Genomic DNA, 21,167 nt, shown 5'->3' with positions numbered 1-21,167 from the left:
TATACCAAATCAGTGACCCACTTTGGTCCAAAGCCAGTTTGTACATGCTCTTTTCCTTTGGTTTCTAAATTAACTGATATTAAATATTTTTCTTATTGCTTACAGTGATACATATTTTCTATGGTCACAGCATTTGTTAGAATTTTACTTAAACTTTGAAGAGTTTAATGGATGTACCATAGCATAATGCTAGGAATGTTTCTGGAATTTGCCCTGGCCTGTTGATGAATGGGTGTTTTACCATCAGGCCTCTTTATTATGGGTCTGCAGGGCACTCTTAAGTCACAGTCACTGATACTTTAGTGGATGAATGTTTCCATTGTTGATAAACCTTGTATTTATGAGGAAGCTCATTACATTTCTGAACTTTGAACTTCCTTCTTTAAAATTAAAAGTGTGTATTATTTATAGAAATGTGCTTAGAAAAGCAGGCATTTGTGTCAAGTTTGAAGAAAGTTCTAATCTTGAAAATCATGATTACAGTTTTGTTGTACGTTTCTTATATCTAAGAATATCATTTAGATTTGCTTTGATTATACTTCTTCAGCTATTACAAATATTGTTTAATAGGTTCAAGGAAAGGACCCATCAGTGGACATCACTCAGGACCTTGTAGATGAGTCTGAAGAGGAGCGTTTCGATGATATGTCATCACCAGGTTTAGAATTGCCATCTTGTGAATTAAGTCGTCTTGAGGAAATTGCAGAACTTGTGGCGTCATCCTTACCTTCTCCCCTGCGTCGTGAAAAACTTGCACTAGCACTGGAAAATGAGGGCTATATTAAAAAGCTCTTAGAGCTTTTCCACGTGTGTGAGGATTTGGAAAATATTGAAGGACTGCACCACTTGTATGAAATTATCAAAGGCATCTTCCTCTTGAATCGAACTGCTCTTTTTGAAGTTATGTTCTCTGAGGAATGTATCATGGACGTCATTGGATGCTTAGAATATGATCCTGCTTTATCACAACCACGAAAACATAGGGAATTTCTAACAAAAACAGCCAAGTTTAAAGAAGTGATTCCCATATCAGATCCTGAGTTGAAACAAAAAATTCATCAGACATACAGAGTTCAGTATATACAAGATATGGTTCTCCCTACCCCTTCAGTCTTTGAAGAAAATATGTTATCAACACTTCACTCCTTTATTTTTTTCAATAAGGTAGAAATTGTTGGTATGTTACAGGTGAGTTAGATCATTCTTTTTTTTTTTTTTCTCTGCTTAAAAAAAATGCCCATTGCCTTCAGCAAAAATTTTCTGTTCCTTTAGGCACATAAGTTGAATTTTATTTTTTGTCTAAAGGTATTTACTTTGGTGATATTGCAAGAGATTATAATATGTAATACTGCGGAACACAGAAGGTTGTGTTTGGATTAGGGATGATAAAGGTGATTTTTTTTAAAATCTAGCTCAAAGAAATTATAGAGAAAGGATCTTAATGAAACAATGGAATGTAGAATTTTAGGGATATTAAACTATCAATTAGGCATAAAACCGAATAGATTGGAACAGGAAAGAAAAAAATAGAAGCCAAAAAATATGTCATTAAATATAAAATACAAATTCTATAAAATATGGAGAACTCCGGGGTAATTATTTATTAAAGGTCTAGCTTTAGGGTCAAGAGAATATAGCAGAGGTTGGCAAGTTACAGCTGCATGCTTTTGTAATGATGAGAGTGTGGGGAGGTTAGACTTGCACTTGAGTTTCAGCTCTGCCTGTTACTTAATAACTGTGTGACTTGGGCAACTTTCTTAATCTCTTAAAAGCTTCAGCTTCCTAATCTTAAGGTTGGTGATATTAGTATCTACCCTATAAGGTCATCTGAAGATTAAATAAGATGCATGCATGTAAAGCATTGAACATGATACAAGACTCTTGAGTATTATTTTAAATATCTGTTAATCGCCTATTAAACGTAAACTCCAAATTTTCTTTTTATACTATGCCCAGTCTCTCAAGTGTGGTGTGTTAGGGTGCTTGCATCAGAATTACCTAGGATACATCCTGGATTCTGCAGAAAACACAATCCAGATCTCTGAGCTGGCTCGTAATCTACATTTGTAGCAGCCCCAAAGTCAGAGAATCTCTCAGTAAATTATCTCATGGTGCGTGAATTAGTCTAGTCCAACTGAAATATGTCTTCATAGTGCCAAGATTTGTGAGTTGCACACCTCTTGTGTGCTTTGTTCCTACCCAGAATATTGTAACAGTAACATATATGTGATGTGATTTGAAAGCTATAAGACCTTACCCCAGATCTATAAATAAAATAATTATTTGGAACCTGGATTTGTTATATTAAAAAATGAAGCAAATAAATGTCAGCAAGAGCTGCTTGGTAGCATATGTTATGAATAAAACTGTAAATATAATTTTTGTCTTTTCCTTTTTAGAAAACTATTTTCAGTGATCCTGGTTTTGTCACTATATATATATATATATGTATAATATATACGTACACACACACACACGAATTCAAATAGGTCATTTTTACCAAAACTGCTTTTCTGAAGCTAGTGATAAGTCCAGTTCGTGTTGACTAATTTGACCTATTTTTCATTCATTTAAGACAAATAATACAGGCAGTACAATTTGGTAACTACAGTAGTATTCTTCTACATAGTGTATTGTGATTGATAATGGAAGAAGGAGGGTTCTGGTACTAATGTTCATTTGTTCTTGGCTAAGGAACTAGTTTTTGCCAGCCACCTAACAGATCCTTTGTTCTGGTGTAGTTTTGATTCCTGGTTTCCCTGGATAGTCCCAAATGCTATTGGTCCTTTTATTTAGCTCCACATGGTTCTCGTTTGTTTTGTTTCACAGGGATCCATCACTTGTTTTTCTTGGTCTTCAGACCGGTAAAATGCCAGTTTTACTCATTAAGTATAAATAATTTCAAGTTAAGTTTTGTTTCCTTACAGTATGCTCTGTAAAATGCTGACTGCCAGTGCTGTAGTCCTTCTGTTCTCTTGTTGCTGAGCATTTATATCCAAAGTGCTGCTGTGAAGAAAGAAGAGTTTTACAAATATTTTGACAGGGAGTAATTAAAGCAGGTTCTTATCCACCTTGTACATGGTCATAAGCCTTACATTGACTGGTTATATTCTTTGTAATACTGTGGAGCATTCTTAATTCTCTATACTTCACAGCAGTGCAGAGATTGTTTTTTAATCATTAGATTTTTAATTGGGATATATTATATCCGAGGTGGATCTTAATATTGGATGCCATTTGAGGTATGGCTTATGTATTGTAAAAGTAAAGGTGGGAATAACTAATTTAGTATCACAAAATGTTTCTTGAGCGCTTACAGTAGTGAATATGGGGTTTATAAACGAATGGGAAATAACTCATATGCATAACTGTAGGGCATGTATTATTGAATTTACTTCTAGTTGATGTGGTAGTATGGAATTAAAATTTTAACTAAAAATAGTGGCAGAAAATATTGAACAGGCAGTCAGGAAGGCTCTGCCCACCTCCCTGCTAACTGATTGGGCTTTGGATAAATTTCTCAATCATGTCTCAATTATAAAATAAAGAGGTAAGAATAAGACAACATATGTTATTTCCAAGTTCTGTACTTTTAACTTTTACATGCTCAGATTAGTATCCTGTAGAGTATCATTTGACTCATTTTCAGAATAATTTGATTATGTGTTAAATTATTGTGTATGTGGAAATCTTTAAATAATGTTTTTTTAAAAGTTCTGAATTTAGCTTTTTAAGTAATTGAATCATTTCTGTTGTTAAAATGTGAAGGAAGTTTTATCTTCATTTGAGAGGTTATAGGACCTTAACTTCGAAGGTTAAGGTTATGAAACCCTATGAAAACGATGAGTGTAGAAACCGTGTTTGTTTTTGTAAATAAAGTTCTATCTAAACACAGCCAAACTCATTCACTGACATTGCCTATGGCCGCTTCCTACGATAACAGCAGAATTGAGTAGCTGTGGTAGAGAATGCAAAGCCTAAAATATTTATAATGTGGCCCTTAGGAAATAGAGCCGTGCCGAAATACAAAGGATATCCTTATAAATGCCCAATTTATCCTTTATAGTTTTTTTACTTTTCTTTTAAAAAACAGCATTGCCAATACCATCTCCCCTTTTCTAGTTATACAATTTATATCTTCTATAATAGTATCTTAAAAGTATAGTCTTATTATTAGCATAATTAAATTTATCCTTTGATTTCACAGGAAGATGAAAAATTTCTGACAGATTTATTTGCACAACTAACAGATGAAGCAACAGATGAGGAAAAAAGACAAGAGTTGGTAAGAAATCTGATATTATGAAGGGCGTGAAGCTAAAACAACATACCTTTTATAATTACTTACCCTTTTTCTTAATTTCAGGTTAACTTTTTAAAAGAATTTTGTGCATTCTCCCAAACGCTACAACCTCAAAACAGAGATGCTTTTTTCAAGACTTTGTCAAACATGGGTATATTACCAGCTTTAGAAGTCATCCTTGTAAGTTTATTTCTCCTTATACTTAATTGCCATTATATTTTTAAGCCACAACATACTGTATTTTTTTATGTAACATGCAACTATTTGATTATAGCCAATATTTAATATAAGTTGTGTGTTACATAAAGTTAAAAAGCTATAAAGTCCTAGTATTAGATAGCCTGTAACACAGTACTGAAAGGATACTCACAGGAATTTTCCATATTTTTAATAATTTGTTAACTTTGCAGCCTATTCATTGAAATGTTAAAGTAGAAAAATAAACAGGAATAGAAAGTATAACTATCCACAGAAAAAGAACTTTACATATGGCAGAATTTCCTTGACCTCCCTTTTTTCATTATTATTTGTTAGATTTTGGATTTATATAGGTGCAAGTTCCATGTTTTTATTATTATAGGAGAAATAAGTGTTTTTTTTATCTGCAGGGCATGGATGATACACAGGTGCGAAGTGCTGCTACTGATATATTCTCATACTTGGTTGAATATAATCCATCCATGGTACGAGAGTTTGTCATGCAGGAGGCACAACAGAATGATGATGTAAGTAAGAAGTTAACAGAGCAAAAAATAACCAACAAGGTAAATATTATTTGCACTAACAGTAAGTATACATGGGGAGCTATAACTATATTTATTACTCATTCTTAAAGATTTAAATAATTAATGTTTGAGAAAAGTATAGCCATAATATCATGACTTATTCTTCTCCTAAATTGACTCCTGTTTCAGTCTATAAATTGTCCTACAGCAGTTATTTGATAATGCTCAACTTAAATTTCTTTAAAGGTTTTTGAGATGAAGTTTCTTAATTCTGAAATTAACCTGCTGTGTTGTGTTGTTTAAATCATTTAGTCAATAAATCATTCTTCTCTTTGTGGAATTATGAATAATTTCCCTAGGAAAACATTGGCTTTGTTAGGGAGAGAGTCTCAAAATCAACAAGAATGATGAGGAATGCACACACACCCCACCTCCATCCCCTGTAACACCCGTCAGTTTCAGAGTCAGTGAGAGTGTATCCTGGTGATGCGAAAGGTGCTTCCAGAGTCTGTGGTACATGGCGTATCTGGAAGCACTGAGTGTGTGTGCTCTGTTTTCAGATAATTAAACCAATGATCATGAGTTTTTATTTCCTCCTTCCCCTATAAAATCTTGAAAGTACTTTGTTACTTAAAAATAATATACTGCCCTGAATTCCTTCTTAAGGGATGAGGTAAAAAAGATACCTCTTAGAAAAAATATATATGCAGAATTGCACCCTGTCGTATTTTTACAAAATAGAAAATACTTTTTACTTTTTAAAAAGATCTTAATGTGTTGTGATGTCAAAATGAAGTGGAATGCCTAGAAACTTGTATATTTAATAATTTTAAAAGAAGATTATAACGTCAGGGTAGGTGCAGGAAGTGCCAGATTGAACTGTTGAATATTATGTTATATTTGCTTTTATAAAATAGTCCTATCTTAAAAACCTAAATAAACATACAGGTGTTTTTTTTTAAGGACTATTGTTAGCCCTGTAAGCCACTAGTTGAACACACATCGATGTACTTTATTTATGTGCTGTAATTTTCTTGATTCCCAGTCCTGATCATCATTTTCATATACTGTCTGCATTTTCTCCTTGTCTGTCCTACTACTGCATATATAGGCATGAGTGGAGATTTTTTCACTGAATCCCTCAGTTTTTATTTACTCCTTGAGCCACGAAAACCAATCATAGTAGAGGATCAGGAAAACAGTCAATTTTCTACGTCATTTGGAATATCTATATTTGTTCTCCTGTGTGCTCTCTAAATAACACAATCTTATTTCCTCCAATTTGAGACATTTAGGTATCAGCTATTTTTTCCTTAAATTTGTTTTAAATGGAAACTTTACATCATTTCCATAAATGGAGAACAGATACAGTTACTATTCGCCATAAATAGAAGGAATCTATAGCAGTGCAAGAACAATATTATAAATTCTAGCTAAACATTCTTTTAATCAAGGGGATTTAAAGATAATAGAAAAAGGAACTTTCTTTTCGTTTTGGTACTGTTTGTGTGATGTGCCTATACCATACTTAGGGAAACTGCTCACTATCCTATTAAGTCAGTCAAGTATTTGGTTTGCAGTTAACAAAATACAGGTGTAATACAGTAGCATGTGTCATAGTATGTGCTCTTTCCATTCTCTCCTATAATAAGTGATCCTTATTATGTGCATTTTTCTCAACAGGATATTTTGCTCATCAACCTCATCATAGAACATATGATTTGTGATACAGACCCTGAACTTGGAGGAGCAGTCCAGCTTATGGGCCTGCTTCGAACATTAGTTGATCCGGAAAACATGTTGGCTACTGCCAATGTAAGCCACGGGCATTTTTCACTTTTTCATGCTAGTATAATTTTTATTGCTGGTAGGAACCAGTGCAGTTAAAGTTCATGAAAGTGTTCTTGATTCCTTAGAAAACAGAAAAGACTGAATTTCTGGGTTTCTTCTACAAGCACTGTATGCATGTCCTTACTGCCCCCTTGCTGGCAAATACAACTGAAGACAAACCTAGCAAAGGTAAGATAATATAGGGTGGTAGTTGAGTTCTTTGTTCTTGAATTCTGAAACCCCAAAAGTTGGTGTTAATGTGTATTAGTTGCTCAGTCGTTTCCAACTCTTTGCGACCCCATGGACTGTATGTAGCCTGCCAGGTTCCTCTGTTCATGGAATTCTCCAGGCAAGAATACTGGAGTCGGGTAGCCATTCCCCTCTCCAAGGGGATCTTCCCAACCCAGGGAACAAACCCAGGTCTGCTGCATTGCAGGCAGATCTGAGCCAACAGGAGGTCTAATAATATATTTTCAAAAGAGGTAGTGTCAAGATAAGTTTCTTTTTTTTAAGTGTTATAATCAGAGGTAGTAGAACTCTGAAAGAAGATACCAGAGATAATTTGTTGCTCTCAGAGTTTTAAAACAATTTTTTTGTTAAAGCAATATTTGTGTTTAGTTTGTATTTACATATGTGAAACAAATGGAAGTAATTATTAGAGGATTGATTTTAAGTTATTTGTACTTCACATGTATAGCTAGAGCAAAGCTTGTCCTCAGTATTAAACTTTTTTTTTTTTTTTTTGGCATTAAGGATTATTCCAAGTTAGGATTATTTATTTCTGCATTTTATTACTTTAGCTTGTGTGTGTCTTGTGTGAGATTTAGAAAATAACAGTAGTTTTAGGGTCTACATTGAGAAATTCCTTATTGAAGCTTTGACAATAAGTAATTTTGTCATATAAGTTAAATATGCTATATTGATAATTCATAATACCACTTAGAAAATAAATGTTAATTTACCCTTTTTTATGACTCTGAAAGTAAGTCTTAGGAACACAATATATAGTAGGTAAATCTTGAGGCTTCCTTCCAAACCTACATGTTTAGTTCATCAAACATTTATTGAGAGCCCTCTGTGGGAAAGGCACTGTGCTAATCTTCAGGGGTTAAATGAAGGAAATGAAAAAAACTGTGTGAAATACTTTTGGAGGCTTGCTGCCTGGTGAGGAAGATAAACCGGTGATTAGATTATAATGCAGTGTGGACTCAGTAATATGGAGTAAAAGGAGGCACAAATCAAGCACACGAATCAAAGGAGCAGAGAGAGCAGTTCATTAAAGCTGGATGATGTCTGGTAGGACCTCCTGTGATATCTGCATCCGCTGAGGAACATGGTAAGACATGGTAGAGCATTCTCATGCTTCGGAATAAAGCAGATCTAATAGATTTGTATCTCAGTTGCCTTACTAATAACATTTCACACCTGGGTCTTATGACACTAAGTCTTCAGAGTTGTTTAAATTAGATGTGAAAAATGGAAAGCACAGTTCTTAGCACATGGTAGGCATTCAGTAAATGTTAGTTTCCTTTTCCTTAATTTGAACATATTTGGGTTAATAGGAAGGATTTTATTTGATTGGAATTTGGGGGGAAAATGAATATAAGCCATTAAGTATAATTGTGTTTTGTTCAGATGATTTTCAGACTGCCCAGTTATTGGCATTGGTATTGGAATTGTTAACATTTTGTGTGGAGCACCATACCTACCACATAAAGAACTACATTATTAACAAGGACATCCTCCGGAGAGTGCTGGTTCTTATGGCCTCGAAGCATGCTTTCTTGGCATTGTGTAAGTGTTGCTTCTGCTGGATTACTTATTGTCTCTGTATTATTGTGGTATCTTTCAGTCTTGTTGCCTGAGAAGAAAAGATCACTGATTTCAGGAAACCTAGGTTCTAATACTAAACTATACTGACAATGTACTCTTGCCACATTTTGAGCGGTGATTTTCCTGATTCTTCTTTCTCAGTATACAATAAAGATATATTAAAGTATTACATTATTAAAATGACACCTTAAATCATTTTATTACCTTATTTATTTTTTACTTAGTATATATGGCATGACAGTCACAAATTAGACACTCTTGTGAGACTAGAATCTCACACTGCCATGAAGAATATATTCATAATTTGGAAAACATAGCTAATAGTACTAAGTTTCCAAAATGCGTTTTTTTCTAAGTTACAGACTGCCTAGCACAAATGTCTACAGATGGTCCATTCATTAATTCCACAAATGTTTTCCCCCTTGCTTTACTGAGACATATTTGACACCCAGCTGTAATATATTACACTGTGTTACCTCAGGTATTTTAGAGCAAGGGTAACAAACCACAGCTGTGGCCAAATCCAGTCCGTGGTCTGTTTTTGCACCACTTGTGAGCTGAAAAATAGTTTTATGTTTTTAAAGCATTGTTGAAATAAAGCTACAGAGACCATTTGTGCCCACAAAGCCTAGAATATGTATTCTGTAGACCTTTATGAGAAAGGTTTGTTAACTCTTAGAGCAACAAGTCTTTTAACAAGGCTGTTTTAGTTATACGTTTTTCAAAAATTGACTTTCACTGTATTCATAAAACCCTAGTTTACTGAAATGAAACATGTTTCTGAATTATAAATAGATTAATCTAGCATGTTCTTGATCATGTAGCAGTCAGCTTTCTTTGGTAAGTTGACACACCAATTTTAGGGTACACTAGAGGTTCAGTAAGAGATGTTTGTTGGTAACTCTTTTGGCCTTTTGGTTTTTATGGGTAAGTTTGGTTTTGTTGGTATATAAAGGCATTGTAATCATCCACTAGTTAGAGGCCTGAACATAAACATGTTTTTGCTATCTTTTTTTACTTTCATTTTAAATTATTTTGCTTGGGAATTCCCTGGTGAATGGAATGGTTAGGACTCCACACTTTCATTGCCAAGGGCACGGGTTCAATACCTGGTTGGGGAGTTAAGATCCCAAAAGCCATGTGGTATGGCCAAAAAAAAAAAAAGGTTTTGCTTAATTAATTTTTAAAACATCCTTAAGTTTAAAAACATGTTATAAGGATATTCCTGACGTTAACTTACCGTGTCAACATTTTATCTTTAAAACAGTATTAAACATAGAAAGTTGAATGAATTTTTCTTAGAAGGAAACCTATCAGGGTGACAGTTGTTACAGCTGAATTAGCTAGTGTGGATTCTGCAGTGTGTACTGAGAACACATGTGGTGCATATAAAGAAGGGCTTTTAAACTCATACTCATTTCCCTTATAAACCTACCACAGGAAAAGTGAGAGTCCCAAAGCAAGTTGAGAGGGAGTTAATAACAAACACCTCTGAATTGTTCTTTCAAGTCTGGAAGGTCTTATTTGAGTGCGGGAAAGGGAGTTTGAGCAGATGGGAGAGAATGGAAAAACTGAATAAATAAATACATTAATTTTGTTTCAGTAAATTTAACACCTATTACCACGTTTTATTGATTCTAAGATATGTATTGATACTCATATCAAGTTGAGTCTTAAAATTAATGACATGTTATGATTGGTAGTTTTTTTGTTTTGTTTTCTTAATAGTAGAAAAGGTTTTTTGTAATCAGTGGCATCTTAGATTTGATGGAGTATGGTACATACCTGGTATTAGGATAAAGATGATTAAGACTTAGACTCAGCTGTCAAGTGGCTTAGAGTTCATTAGGAGGAGATAAAACCAAAACAACAGCAGCATTATATCAAGGTGTTTTTGGATGTATAGTGAAAATGACTTACTCTACCTGAATGAGGCAGACGAGGGAGATCTTGCAGAAATGAGTAAAGTAAGTTGTGTCTTGATCACGAGAGAGGGTGACATTCTTGGTTGAATACATAATTCAGATGAACAAAATGTTAAGTGTGATGTTTTAGTGGTTTGGTATAGGTGGAATATGTGAGTCTAGTGGAAGAGTGGCAGAAAAGGAAAGGCCTTTTCTTTAGTCCTTCATCTTGTTATTTTGCTTAGAATACTGCAAAGAAAATGTCTCACAGTTTGATGAGAACTATGAAGAGAACGGTGACTAATGAATGAGTCTGTATTACAGGAAACTAAGCATGCTCGCAAAAATCTAAGTTTTGTTTTATTAATATTTTCCAAACTAAGTTAGGCTATCATTGATTAAACCTTACTCTTTCTCAAGTAATTCTCAGTGCGGCTCTCTCCAGGATTGAGAATGAGTAGCTTCTGAAAGAAGATGCCAGTCATTAGGAATGCATTCTTTAGAACTGTCTATATAGTAGGAATTTTTATCAAGAATTTCTAAAAGAATTAGCGTAAGTTTGAGATTTAAGGTGTTTTCAGTCTTAGAAAAGAGTACATTGAAATATTAAGTATGGTTTGTTTTTTAAGGGAAGTTTTATAAGTAAATTTAGATGCCCATTTGTAAAGACAAAAGATTGCTTAAATTTTGAGGACTTTGCATTTTTTATATCTGCTGGTTCTTAATTTTTTTTTTATATTTAAAGACAACATAAGTCTGTGGGTGAGAACAGCAATTGTTACCTAGTCCTTATACATTAGATATGTTTGTGTTGAGTATACACAAATATACACACCAGTTTTATCAGTCTTGGCCTTTTCCAGATTCTTGGATTTTACACTGTAGCTTTTTAGCTCATACCTTTATGATGTTTGATTGTTTTTATTTAAAGTATGAAAATCTATATGAAGAATGAAGTAAAACTTTTGTGGTAGATGATTCATTAGTATAACTAATGGTATCATTAGTTACATGTGAGGCAAAAAGTTTCACACTTATATATATAAGATCTCATGTTGTATAAGGTAAGATTTATTATTTCAGAGATGATTAACACTAAGCATTAAGAGATCCCTGGCATGCTAATGAATGTTAGAGATGTGAGTGGAAGCCAAGTGCCACTTTTACATTGAAAATCCTATAGTTGTGCTAATTTGACTTATCCCAAAAGCTTTCTCTACTCTCCTTTGAGCAGCTTGACTTCATAGAACTCACTAGTAAATTTTTTAAAGTAAGTTTTTATTCAAGAACAAGAATAGTGTTTGGATATTTTTCATACAAGTTTCTTTTTGGGGAGAGGTATGGGTGGAAATAACACAACTCTTAATATAAATATATAAGGGCAAATGAGGAGCAAAACAAGAAAGCCCATTAGAATCACATTCTATCCACCTTAGCAGTTTTGAACAAAACTGCTGTTGAGGAGATGGCAGTGGCACCATCTGCATACTCTGTCTTAGTGAATTCTAGAAAGGGAGTTCTTTTCACTTACCCAGGAAATGCATGCAGACCACGGGGTTTAGCCAGTGTGTGTTATGGTAGGACACAAGTCTCCAAAAAGCCTGCAAAGCTGGAGTAACAATTTTTAAGATAATAGCACTTGCCTTATTTACTAAAAGCTTAAAATTTGGCCTATTAGCATGAGTTCTGATTTTTATTCTGACAAATGGAACTGCCTAAGTTCCTCTGTCAAGCAACATTTAAAAAAAAAAAAAAAAGGCTCTCAAAACTCATTGTTAGGCTTTGACTTATTATCACAAAGAAAGATGCCGCTTATTGTTTAAAATGTTTTATTTCACCATGCTTTTGTATTTGAAACTATATAGTAGTTTAAAAATACTTTTAAACTATTTTGAACTCCCTGCCCAGTGTGTCTCTTTAGTAAGAGACACTCTTAAATAAGCTGGATTGTTAAGGCAGTTTATACTCAACTGTACCTAATTGGGCATTCACTTGTGGACCTCTTTTCTGCCAACTAAAGAAAAATTGAGCTGCTTTACTCCTCTGCCTTCCTACCCAGAAACCGTGTCAGCATGGTTGCCTGGCTACCTGCTCATGAAGGACTTGATTAATAACAAATTGGCAATTTAACGAGCCACTTCCATGATCTCCAAAGAAACCAAAATACAAACACAATATTTAATCTTGCCAACCGAAGACGATGTGACTGCATGAAGTGAGTATGCTTTTTTGAACTGTTTACAATAACTGGGGCATTAACTTACTGATAATTACGTTTAGGTGAAGAGGGCTTTGTTGAAGTCTAGCTGTCTGAGTATATTTGGATCTTGATGAATGGTGACTTAAGTAACTCCCCATACTTCAAGATGTAAATATACCTTTTAATCTGTAAGTTAAAGCCTAATTAATTGTAAAAAGGAAAACTAGGGAAAAAAAGCATACTCGCTGCAGCAAGCATAGAGGACCACATTTTAAAAGCACCCTCTAAATTGATTCCTAATCTATGGGAAGGCAAATTTGGGGTCCTACAGATTTCTGTGGGTTTATGGCATTTCTGCAAACACATCGAAATACAAACCAATGTAAACCCATTAACCCTGATTTAAAATAATAAGAGTGTCCAAAAATAAGATCAAATTATAGAGTGGATTGCCCTAATATTTCTTCTATTGTTCTGAAGGTAGATACAAAAGGTTACATTTGGAATTTTCTCATCTGCAGTAGTATGATAGGTTAATTCATTTATTAGCCCAATCTTATTTCTTACTTCAGATATAAAATACATCTTGGTAATTAGTAACTTAATTCCAGAATTTTTCTGGCTAAGACTTGCGTTCTATGATGACATACACTGCTTTTAGAATACATTTTTCTGATAACCCTTTTGTAATCTTTTAGGTTCTTACTTCTGGAAGCAGTAACTTATTACTGCATGAAGAACTATGTTTATTAAATAGTTTTGGTTTATTTTTTGTAATTCTAAAATACGAAAATATGGTATGTGATTTGAACAACAATACCTCTGTGTTTCAGGTGCTCTTCGTTTTAAGAGAAAGATCATTGGATTAAAAGATGAGTTTTACAACCGCTACATAATGAAAAGTTTTTTATTTGAACCAGTAGTCAAAGCATTTCTCAACAATGGATCCCGCTACAATCTGATGAACTCTGCTATAATAGAAATGTTTGAATTTATTAGAGTGGTAGGTTCTATGCTTTTTAGTTAGAATTTTGATTTTGTTTGAGAAAATCTAATAAGCATTATTGGTATTTTGGCTTTTTTGAGATTATATTTGGAGAGAATTTCTGAAAGGAAACCAATGTTACCAGAAGCTTACGAGAGATTCAATTCCAACTAAGAAAATAAAATAATCTCTCTCAGCAGCTATGAATCCTTTATAGAATAGTTTGAAAACTGATATAATAATGTCATGTTGGTCGTTTTAAGAAAGTGAAATTATAGTTGACTTAGTGTTTGGATGTGTTTTTATTTTGTTTTTGACTTTGAGGTTTTCTGGATTTTTCTTGACGTTTCTCCATGTTTCTTAAGAGCGAAAACTTGATTCTTTGATATAGTATGTTTGCAGTTCTCAAACACTGGTGTGTGTCTTAATTATCTGTGGCATGTTTTTTTAACACATTATGGTAAAATATACATAACAGAATTGGCCCTTTTAACCATTTTTAAAGGGTGCAGTTCAGTGGCATTAAGTGCATTCACATTGTTTTGCAGTCATCACCGCCATCCATCTCTAGCACTGTTTTGTAGTGTGATTTTAAAATATATTTGCTCAGCCCAGACTTAACTGAATGAGAATCATCTAGGGTGGAACCTGGGCATTTACTTTGGAAAGAGCCATGGATAATTATGAGGTGCACCAAAAGTTGGGGGATATGGAAGTAGCCACATTTTCATTTGTCCCTAAGATTGGATAATAATTTTATGAAATTACTATTCTGGGAGAGTTTATGAGTTCACTGCAGTTAAGCCTCATATTTTGCTAAATTAACATTTTCCCTATCATTTTGTATTATAATTCTTTTTATAGGAAGATATAAAGTCATTAACTGCTCATGTAGTTGAAAATTACTGGAAAGCACTGGAAGATGTAGATTATGTACAAACATTTAAAGGATTGAAACTGAGATTTGAACAACAAAGAGAAAGGCAAGATAATCCCAAACTTGACAGGTAGATTACCACATATTTGAACCTATTCAGGTATATGGTGGCAGCTCTTTTTTGTTTGTGTATTATTTAGTTTGGCAAGGGAGGGGGAAATAAACAGAAGTTGTATTTTTCTCTAATGATCAATGTAAATGTTTTCCTGGCAGTGTTAGGTGGATATGACCTGTAGACCTATCTCAGGCATATATATCCAGTTAGATAATGCAAAAGAAAAAAAGCAAAACACTGATATGACAGTAAGGCTAATTTTTTGTGTCCAAAGTAAAATCAGATTATTAGTTTTTCTTTAATGTTACAAATTATTTTAATGAGGTTGTGTACCTTTTTCCAAAATACCTGAATTCACATACTTGTGGTATATTTTTAAATCCATAAATTAAGAGTTGTTAATTCCTAGTTTAATAACTGATCTGTAACAGTACAATTTTGATAATAGGGATTTTGATTCCACTAATTAACACTAGATATGGTAGAGTGTAGTGTTTTGTTCTGTGCTGGGTAAAATCTGTTTTGTTTTGTTCTTTTTCCCACAGCCTCTATGTCTGTGAATCTGTAATATTCCATTAATCTATTAAGACTGTAATTTGGGACAATATTTGAAGACTAAAAAAGTCCTTATAAGTCTGTTCATTTTACTCTTCTCTTTGCTCACAGTATGCGTTCCATTTTGAGGAATCATCGATATCGAAGAGATGCTAGAACACTAGAAGATGAAGAGGAGATGTGGTTCAACACAGATGAAGACGACATGGAAGATGGAGAAGCTGTAGTGTCTCCATCTGACAAAACTAAGAATGATGATGACATTATGGATCCAATAAGTAAATTCATGGAGAGGAAGAAATGTATGTTGAAAAGATGGGCAGAGAAAAATGAAGGCTTTCTCACTCTAGGTTTATCCTTTTTTTCTTGACAGTGATTAGTATCTACTTTGTGTCACAACAGATTTTAAAAGACTCTTGCTTTTATAGACTGTGGATTAAATAGCTCTGTTGTGAAGGTATAGACTAAATTTCCTTCATCTGACTTGTGTAAGATATTTCAGGAAGGGTAGAACAATGAAGGTTTCCTTCCTTTTCTGGATAAGGACGCCTAATATTTTGCTAAGCTTTGTTCACAAACAATTTCAGTGTTGCTCTCTTGCAAAGGAGTAAGCTAGTTAATTATTGTGTTTTAGTGCCACCTCATTTGGAGGTATTGTAAAAGATGAGTACGGGTGACAACTATTGACAATATTCTCATTTTTAGTAAAAGAAAGTGAGGAAAAGGAGGTGCTTCTGAAAACGAATCTTTCTGGTCGGCAGAGCCCAAGTTTCAAGCTTTCCCTCTCTAGTGGAACAAAGACCACCCTCTCCAGCCAGTCACCTGCAACAAATCTGCCTGGTTCTCCAGGATCACCTGGATCGCCAGGGTCTCCAGGCTCTCCTGGATCCATCCCTAAAAGTACATCTCAGACGGCAGCTATTACTACCAAGGTATGTTCCAGCTTTCTCAACACTAATTGTCATGGCTAGGACTCCTTTCAGTTACTGTCTTTTGGAACTGATTTTAACATTTGTGAACTAGAGAAGAATTCTCCCAGCAGGAGCTGAAAGATTTCTGAAAGTTTTTACAACCCATATAGAAGTTTGAATATATTCTTATTTTGGCTGTTCACATTTTAGAACCTTAGGCTCATACTTGTATATGTCAAAACATTTACAGAAAGTTTACTATATTTTATCAATTTTCCCAATTAATACCCAGGTAAAGACTTCGTGGGGAGAAGATAATTTAAATATCTGGACATGCCTTTTTTTTTTTTTTTTTAAAGCAAGGTTTATAAAAAGCAATTAACTGTCTACTATCACAAACATTTCATTTAGGAAGGATCAAAATTTTACCACCAAAATACGAGACAAACATAATCTCTGAATAAAAACCAATTTTTTTGGCCACCTTATGTTTCCCTGGACTAAGCTAACACAGTGGCATTTGGGATTCATTGATGTACAACAGGTCTGATGTGAGTCACAGTGGTTTCTGGTGAAGGAGCAGGGCCTGGATGAAATGAGAAAGGAACAGGGCAGAATCACTTTCCTAGCTTCTGAGAGCCTGTCTACCCTTATTTCTAGTGGTCTGTTTATTTTCTGTGGTTTTAATTTTGATACTGTTGAGACTGTGTTAAAAAATTTTAATGCATTAAGTCTTAAAACTTAAATTTTGAATTTTAAATTCAGTACTTAGTATTGATCTCCCGAGTGGTTTGCAAGGATCACGTGAAAGTGTTAAGTTTATCAATTGTGTCTGACTCTTTGTAATTCATGGACTATATAGCCTACCAGGTTCCTCTGTCCATGGGATTCTCCAGGCAAGAATACTGGAGTGGGTTGCCATTCCCCTCTCCAGGGGATCTTTCCAACCTAGGGATCGCGCCTGGGTCTCCTGTATTGCAGGCAGATTTCTTTACCATCTGAGCCACCAGGGAAATCCCATCAGCTGCTTAAAAATTTATCATGGAAAACTTGGGAAATATGTAATAAATTTCAGCTCCATACAGTCTCACCTCCCAGAAATAACCAGTTTGTATATTGGGGTGGGGGGATGTCCTTTACTCAGACTTAAAACACAAGTATTAAAAAACGTAGTCTTTTCTTGAAATAATCCTTATTTTTGAACAGGGAGGCCTCGTGGGTCTGGTAGATTACCCTGACGATGATGAAGAGGACGATGAGGATGATGACAAGGAAGACACTCTGCCGTTGTCAAAGAAAGCAAAGTTTGAGTCATAATAGTGGCAACTGCCTGTGATCAGGACCTGTCAAGAAAACTGGTTCTCTACCCCTCCCCACTACAACATCGACAACAAAGCAGTGGTTTCTTGTGAATGACTGACACACCCATCAGCTCGCACACTTGACTTCTGCTCATCAAGTGCCAATTCAGTGGAGCAGGAGGAGGGGATGTTACGCATTTAGGGGAAGGACTTACGCCTTTGAGCTCTCCAGCTTGGACCACACATTGCCCTTTTCTCAGGGAAGGAAATGGAAACAAAAAGCCAACAGGGCAGGGGTTTTGTAAGTGGAACTCTGGTTTGACTGGTCAGTTGCTACAATCAGAATATGCTTTCTCGGACCATGTTTGAGACTCAGAAGAATAGGCTTTTCTGCCATAATTCTTCACTAGTTAAGAATGCCAGCAGTTTCTTTGTATAAAGAGACCTGCCTTTAAAATCATACATTCTGAACATTTTAGTCAAGTTACAACAGGTTTGGAAAACTTCTTTGGGGGAGGGGCGAATATAAAGTTTCCTCTTTTTTATCTGTTCCCTTTGCCCTTCAAACTGCAGATTTTTTTAAGTGGGGATTTGTCCCTACTTGATTAAAGATTGAGTGGAATTCTAGATGTGGTCATTTGTGTCATAATTTTTTGTTTCATTTTGTTTTTGATTTTTTTTTCTTCTTCTCTGAGTGTATGCTTAGTTGTTGAGTATATATATTTGGGACCATTAAAATTTTTTTTGATGTAATATAACCTAACGTTGTGCTGGTACCTGTTTTACCATGTGTAATTTTTGTTCTACATTTCTTAATTTGTTTAGAGTTTTATGAAAGATGGTATAGTTTTTATTGACAAAAGCAAAGTAATCTTACAACTATGTGCATACAAAAAGCAATACTATTTTGTGACTAAATATTTTATATTAAAATTTACATCAGCAATTGTCTTGAGAATTCAGGGAAACAGAATGGAATTTAAAATTTCAACAGTTTTGTTAAACCTAGAAACGTGAAATTAGTATTCCAAAGAGATTCTGAAATTTCATATCTGGGGAAAAATGATGGTACATTAAATCAAAATTGAGGATGAATGATTTAAGAATAACATACTGACTTTTGAATAATAAAAGTGAAGAGTAAGAGAAATTGTATTAGTTGTATTTTTCTTTTTTTTAACTGCTCCCTTTGGAATACCAGTTGGAGTTGTAATTGATGGTTCCTAAATAAATACCTGGCCAGAGGACCATCAGATACCACCTTATTAACAGTATTTTTTAAATAGGTTCTTTTTATTGTCTTAGGTGTGCTAAAATTTTTAAGGAAACATAAATATCTCAGTTCCACATACCTTCACTTTTTTAAAGTGAAGATTTTAGAACTTACGGAAGAATGTATTTGCAAATGTGAATAAAAATTCCTATCTAGGAAAAGGATACTATTTTAAGTATCACACACTTTAACTGGATAGTCCAGCGAGCACTGTGTGCTCCGACCTGCGCTCCTTTGCTAGCGCTCAGTACATCGAGGTACCAAAAACGTTACATGGAACAGGTGAGCAGAAAACTGGAAATCATCAACTTGCTACAGTCATGAGAGTCTTATTGTTGACTATTTTTTTTTTTTTAATGAAACTTTGGGTGCATTATAAGAGTTAAGTGTATTTCACTACAGTATAGAGATACTTCTGGGTCACAAGTTCTGGCAATTAATAATTTTAATCAATTTATGTTGTAAATAAAGAGAACAAAAACTTAATAGGATCTAACTTAATTATATTATGTCTTCCTTTATTACCTAGAAAGTCCATGTGAAATGTCTGTTCCTTAAACATACAGTTTAAACTGATCTTTCTGATTGACTCATGCAACACTTACTTGTCTTGGTATTCTGGGAGTTCTTGGGTAATGGGAAGAACCACCCCTTATTTTCATGAATTGTGGTCCAGTATATTTTTTAAAAAAAAGAAAAATAGGTATTAACTATCAAGCTTCAACATTTAAGAGATGCCCTTTCAATGATGCACAGGTTGGTTACTAAAGTAGAAACTTCATACAAGTTGCTACAATAGGAGAAAAAAGTTTCGTGGAGGAAGACTATTAGCAATAAATTACTAGAAAAACAATACTTGACACAGTTCATCTGACACAAAAATCCATGCTTTTGAGTGTAAATACTATCTTGATAACCAATGTCAGTATAATGTAAGTATTCACATATTTTAATGATACCTATTGGTTCTTTTCCTCATTTTATAAAAGGGAAAGCACATTTCACCTCTCAGTGATTACCTAGCAATTTCTGAAAAAAACAAACAAACAAAAAAAAAACTGTAATTGTCAAGAGAAAACACCTTGACATCCATCTTGTCAAGAAATGTTACTCGGGACTTTTTTGATAGAATGAAGCCTGATGGGTTTTCCCAGCCTGATCGTACTCAGATTCTGCGTGTCATTTTCTTTGGAAGGCCAATGTGCAAGTCAGTTGTGGAAATGAAGGGGAGGCATGGAGCAGGGAGGAATGTGTCTCTTTTTTAATTCTTAATGTAAGCATTGGCCTTTGCAAAGCTTAGAATAGCAAGGAGTTTACACTGGAAGAGTTCTTTTAAGTGGAGATCTTAAAGTTACCAACCTCTAGTATTTACCATATCAAAAATTCCTCTAGGGGAAAATTTAGGACCTTCAAAATCCTTACATATGAGGTTATATTAACTGCTGTAATATTTCGAGCAAGAGGATTATAAAAACATGTTTATGGGATGAAGTATTGTCTACCATTATATGGAACATTGACACATGAAATGTGGCAGTCATCAGTATACTGGGGTACTCAATGCTAGATTAGTTTGATTTTTCCCTTTGGCCTTAATGATTTATCTTGGCTGTTTTGAAAGGAAATTAGAGACTCTCTTCAAATAGACAAATGTGCTAACTGCTGGAGTCAGATGTCTCGGTCCTTAAAATAACTCTTGTTGGAGACATAACTTTCCTTGACCTTTTTGCTCTCATAGGTTAAGATCTCCAAGGGCTTAGTGATTCCTTCAACATGATGCTAAATGGGCTTGATTTCTTTATGTTCCCACCGTGGTGTAGGTCATCCTATCACAAATTCAGGGGACCCTATCCAGTTTATATTACCTGACACCTAGGCAGCATTGGCTACTATCCATTATCTTCCTGATACCTTATTCTCGGCTGCTCTAACATCATGTGCTGTAACATTACTGACCTTTCTACTGTCTGATAGCTCCCTGCTTGACCACTGCTGCGATTCATCAGGGTACTCATCTTCCCAGTTTCCATCAAGCCACGTTACTTTTATGTCCCTATCCGTTTGTTCTGTGCCCTAAAAGACTGCCTGTCGTATGTCTTTTTTTTTTTTTCCTTTTGAACTTTTTATTTTGTATTGGGGTATAGCTGATTAACAATGTTGTGATAGTTTCAGGTCAACAGCGAAGGAGCTCAGCCATACATGTATCCATTCTTCCTTAAACCCCTTTCCAACCAGGCTGCCAGGTAACATTTAGCAGAGTCCATGTGCTGTACACTGGGTCCTTGGTGATTACTGATGATGTATTTTAAATACGGCAGTGAGTACATGTCATGTGCCTCTGAACGCTCTTGCCTT

The 21,167-nt window shown here is 34.6% G+C and overlaps 1 protein-coding gene across 2 annotated transcripts in view; it reads left to right on the top strand.

Moving 5' to 3' along the window:
• SMEK1 (SMEK homolog 1, suppressor of mek1 (Dictyostelium)) overlaps positions 1–18,689 on the top strand; it is a 34,862-nt gene extending 16,173 nt beyond the window's left edge. The window contains exons 4-15 of one of the 2 annotated variants that reach the window (XM_010836179.1): positions 571–1,188; positions 4,208–4,285; positions 4,367–4,483; positions 4,912–5,028; positions 6,712–6,843; positions 6,945–7,047; positions 8,494–8,652; positions 13,629–13,798; positions 14,645–14,787; positions 15,439–15,629; positions 16,033–16,259; positions 17,445–18,689. In XM_010836179.1, coding sequence (XP_010834481.1) covers positions 571–1,188; positions 4,208–4,285; positions 4,367–4,483; positions 4,912–5,028; positions 6,712–6,843; positions 6,945–7,047; positions 8,494–8,652; positions 13,629–13,798; positions 14,645–14,787; positions 15,439–15,629; positions 16,033–16,259; positions 17,445–17,555 — 2,166 coding nt within the window. In that variant the 3' untranslated portion in view covers positions 17,556–18,689. Of the gene's footprint in view, positions 1–570; positions 1,189–4,207; positions 4,286–4,366; positions 4,484–4,911; positions 5,068–6,711; positions 6,844–6,944; positions 7,048–8,493; positions 8,653–13,628; positions 13,799–14,644; positions 14,788–15,438; positions 15,630–16,032; positions 16,260–17,444 lie in introns of both variants that reach the window. The other variant, XM_010836178.1, reaches the window with a different exon arrangement.
• The last annotated feature ends 2,478 nt before the right edge of the window (positions 18,690–21,167 follow it).

The sequence above is a fragment of the Bison bison genome, unplaced genomic scaffold, assembly GCF_000754665.1.
Source record: "Bison bison bison isolate TAMUID 2011002044 unplaced genomic scaffold, Bison_UMD1.0 scf7180017864061, whole genome shotgun sequence".
Taxonomy (NCBI): domain Eukaryota; kingdom Metazoa; phylum Chordata; class Mammalia; order Artiodactyla; family Bovidae; genus Bison; species Bison bison.
This window is presented reverse-complemented; position numbering and strand designations above follow the sequence as displayed.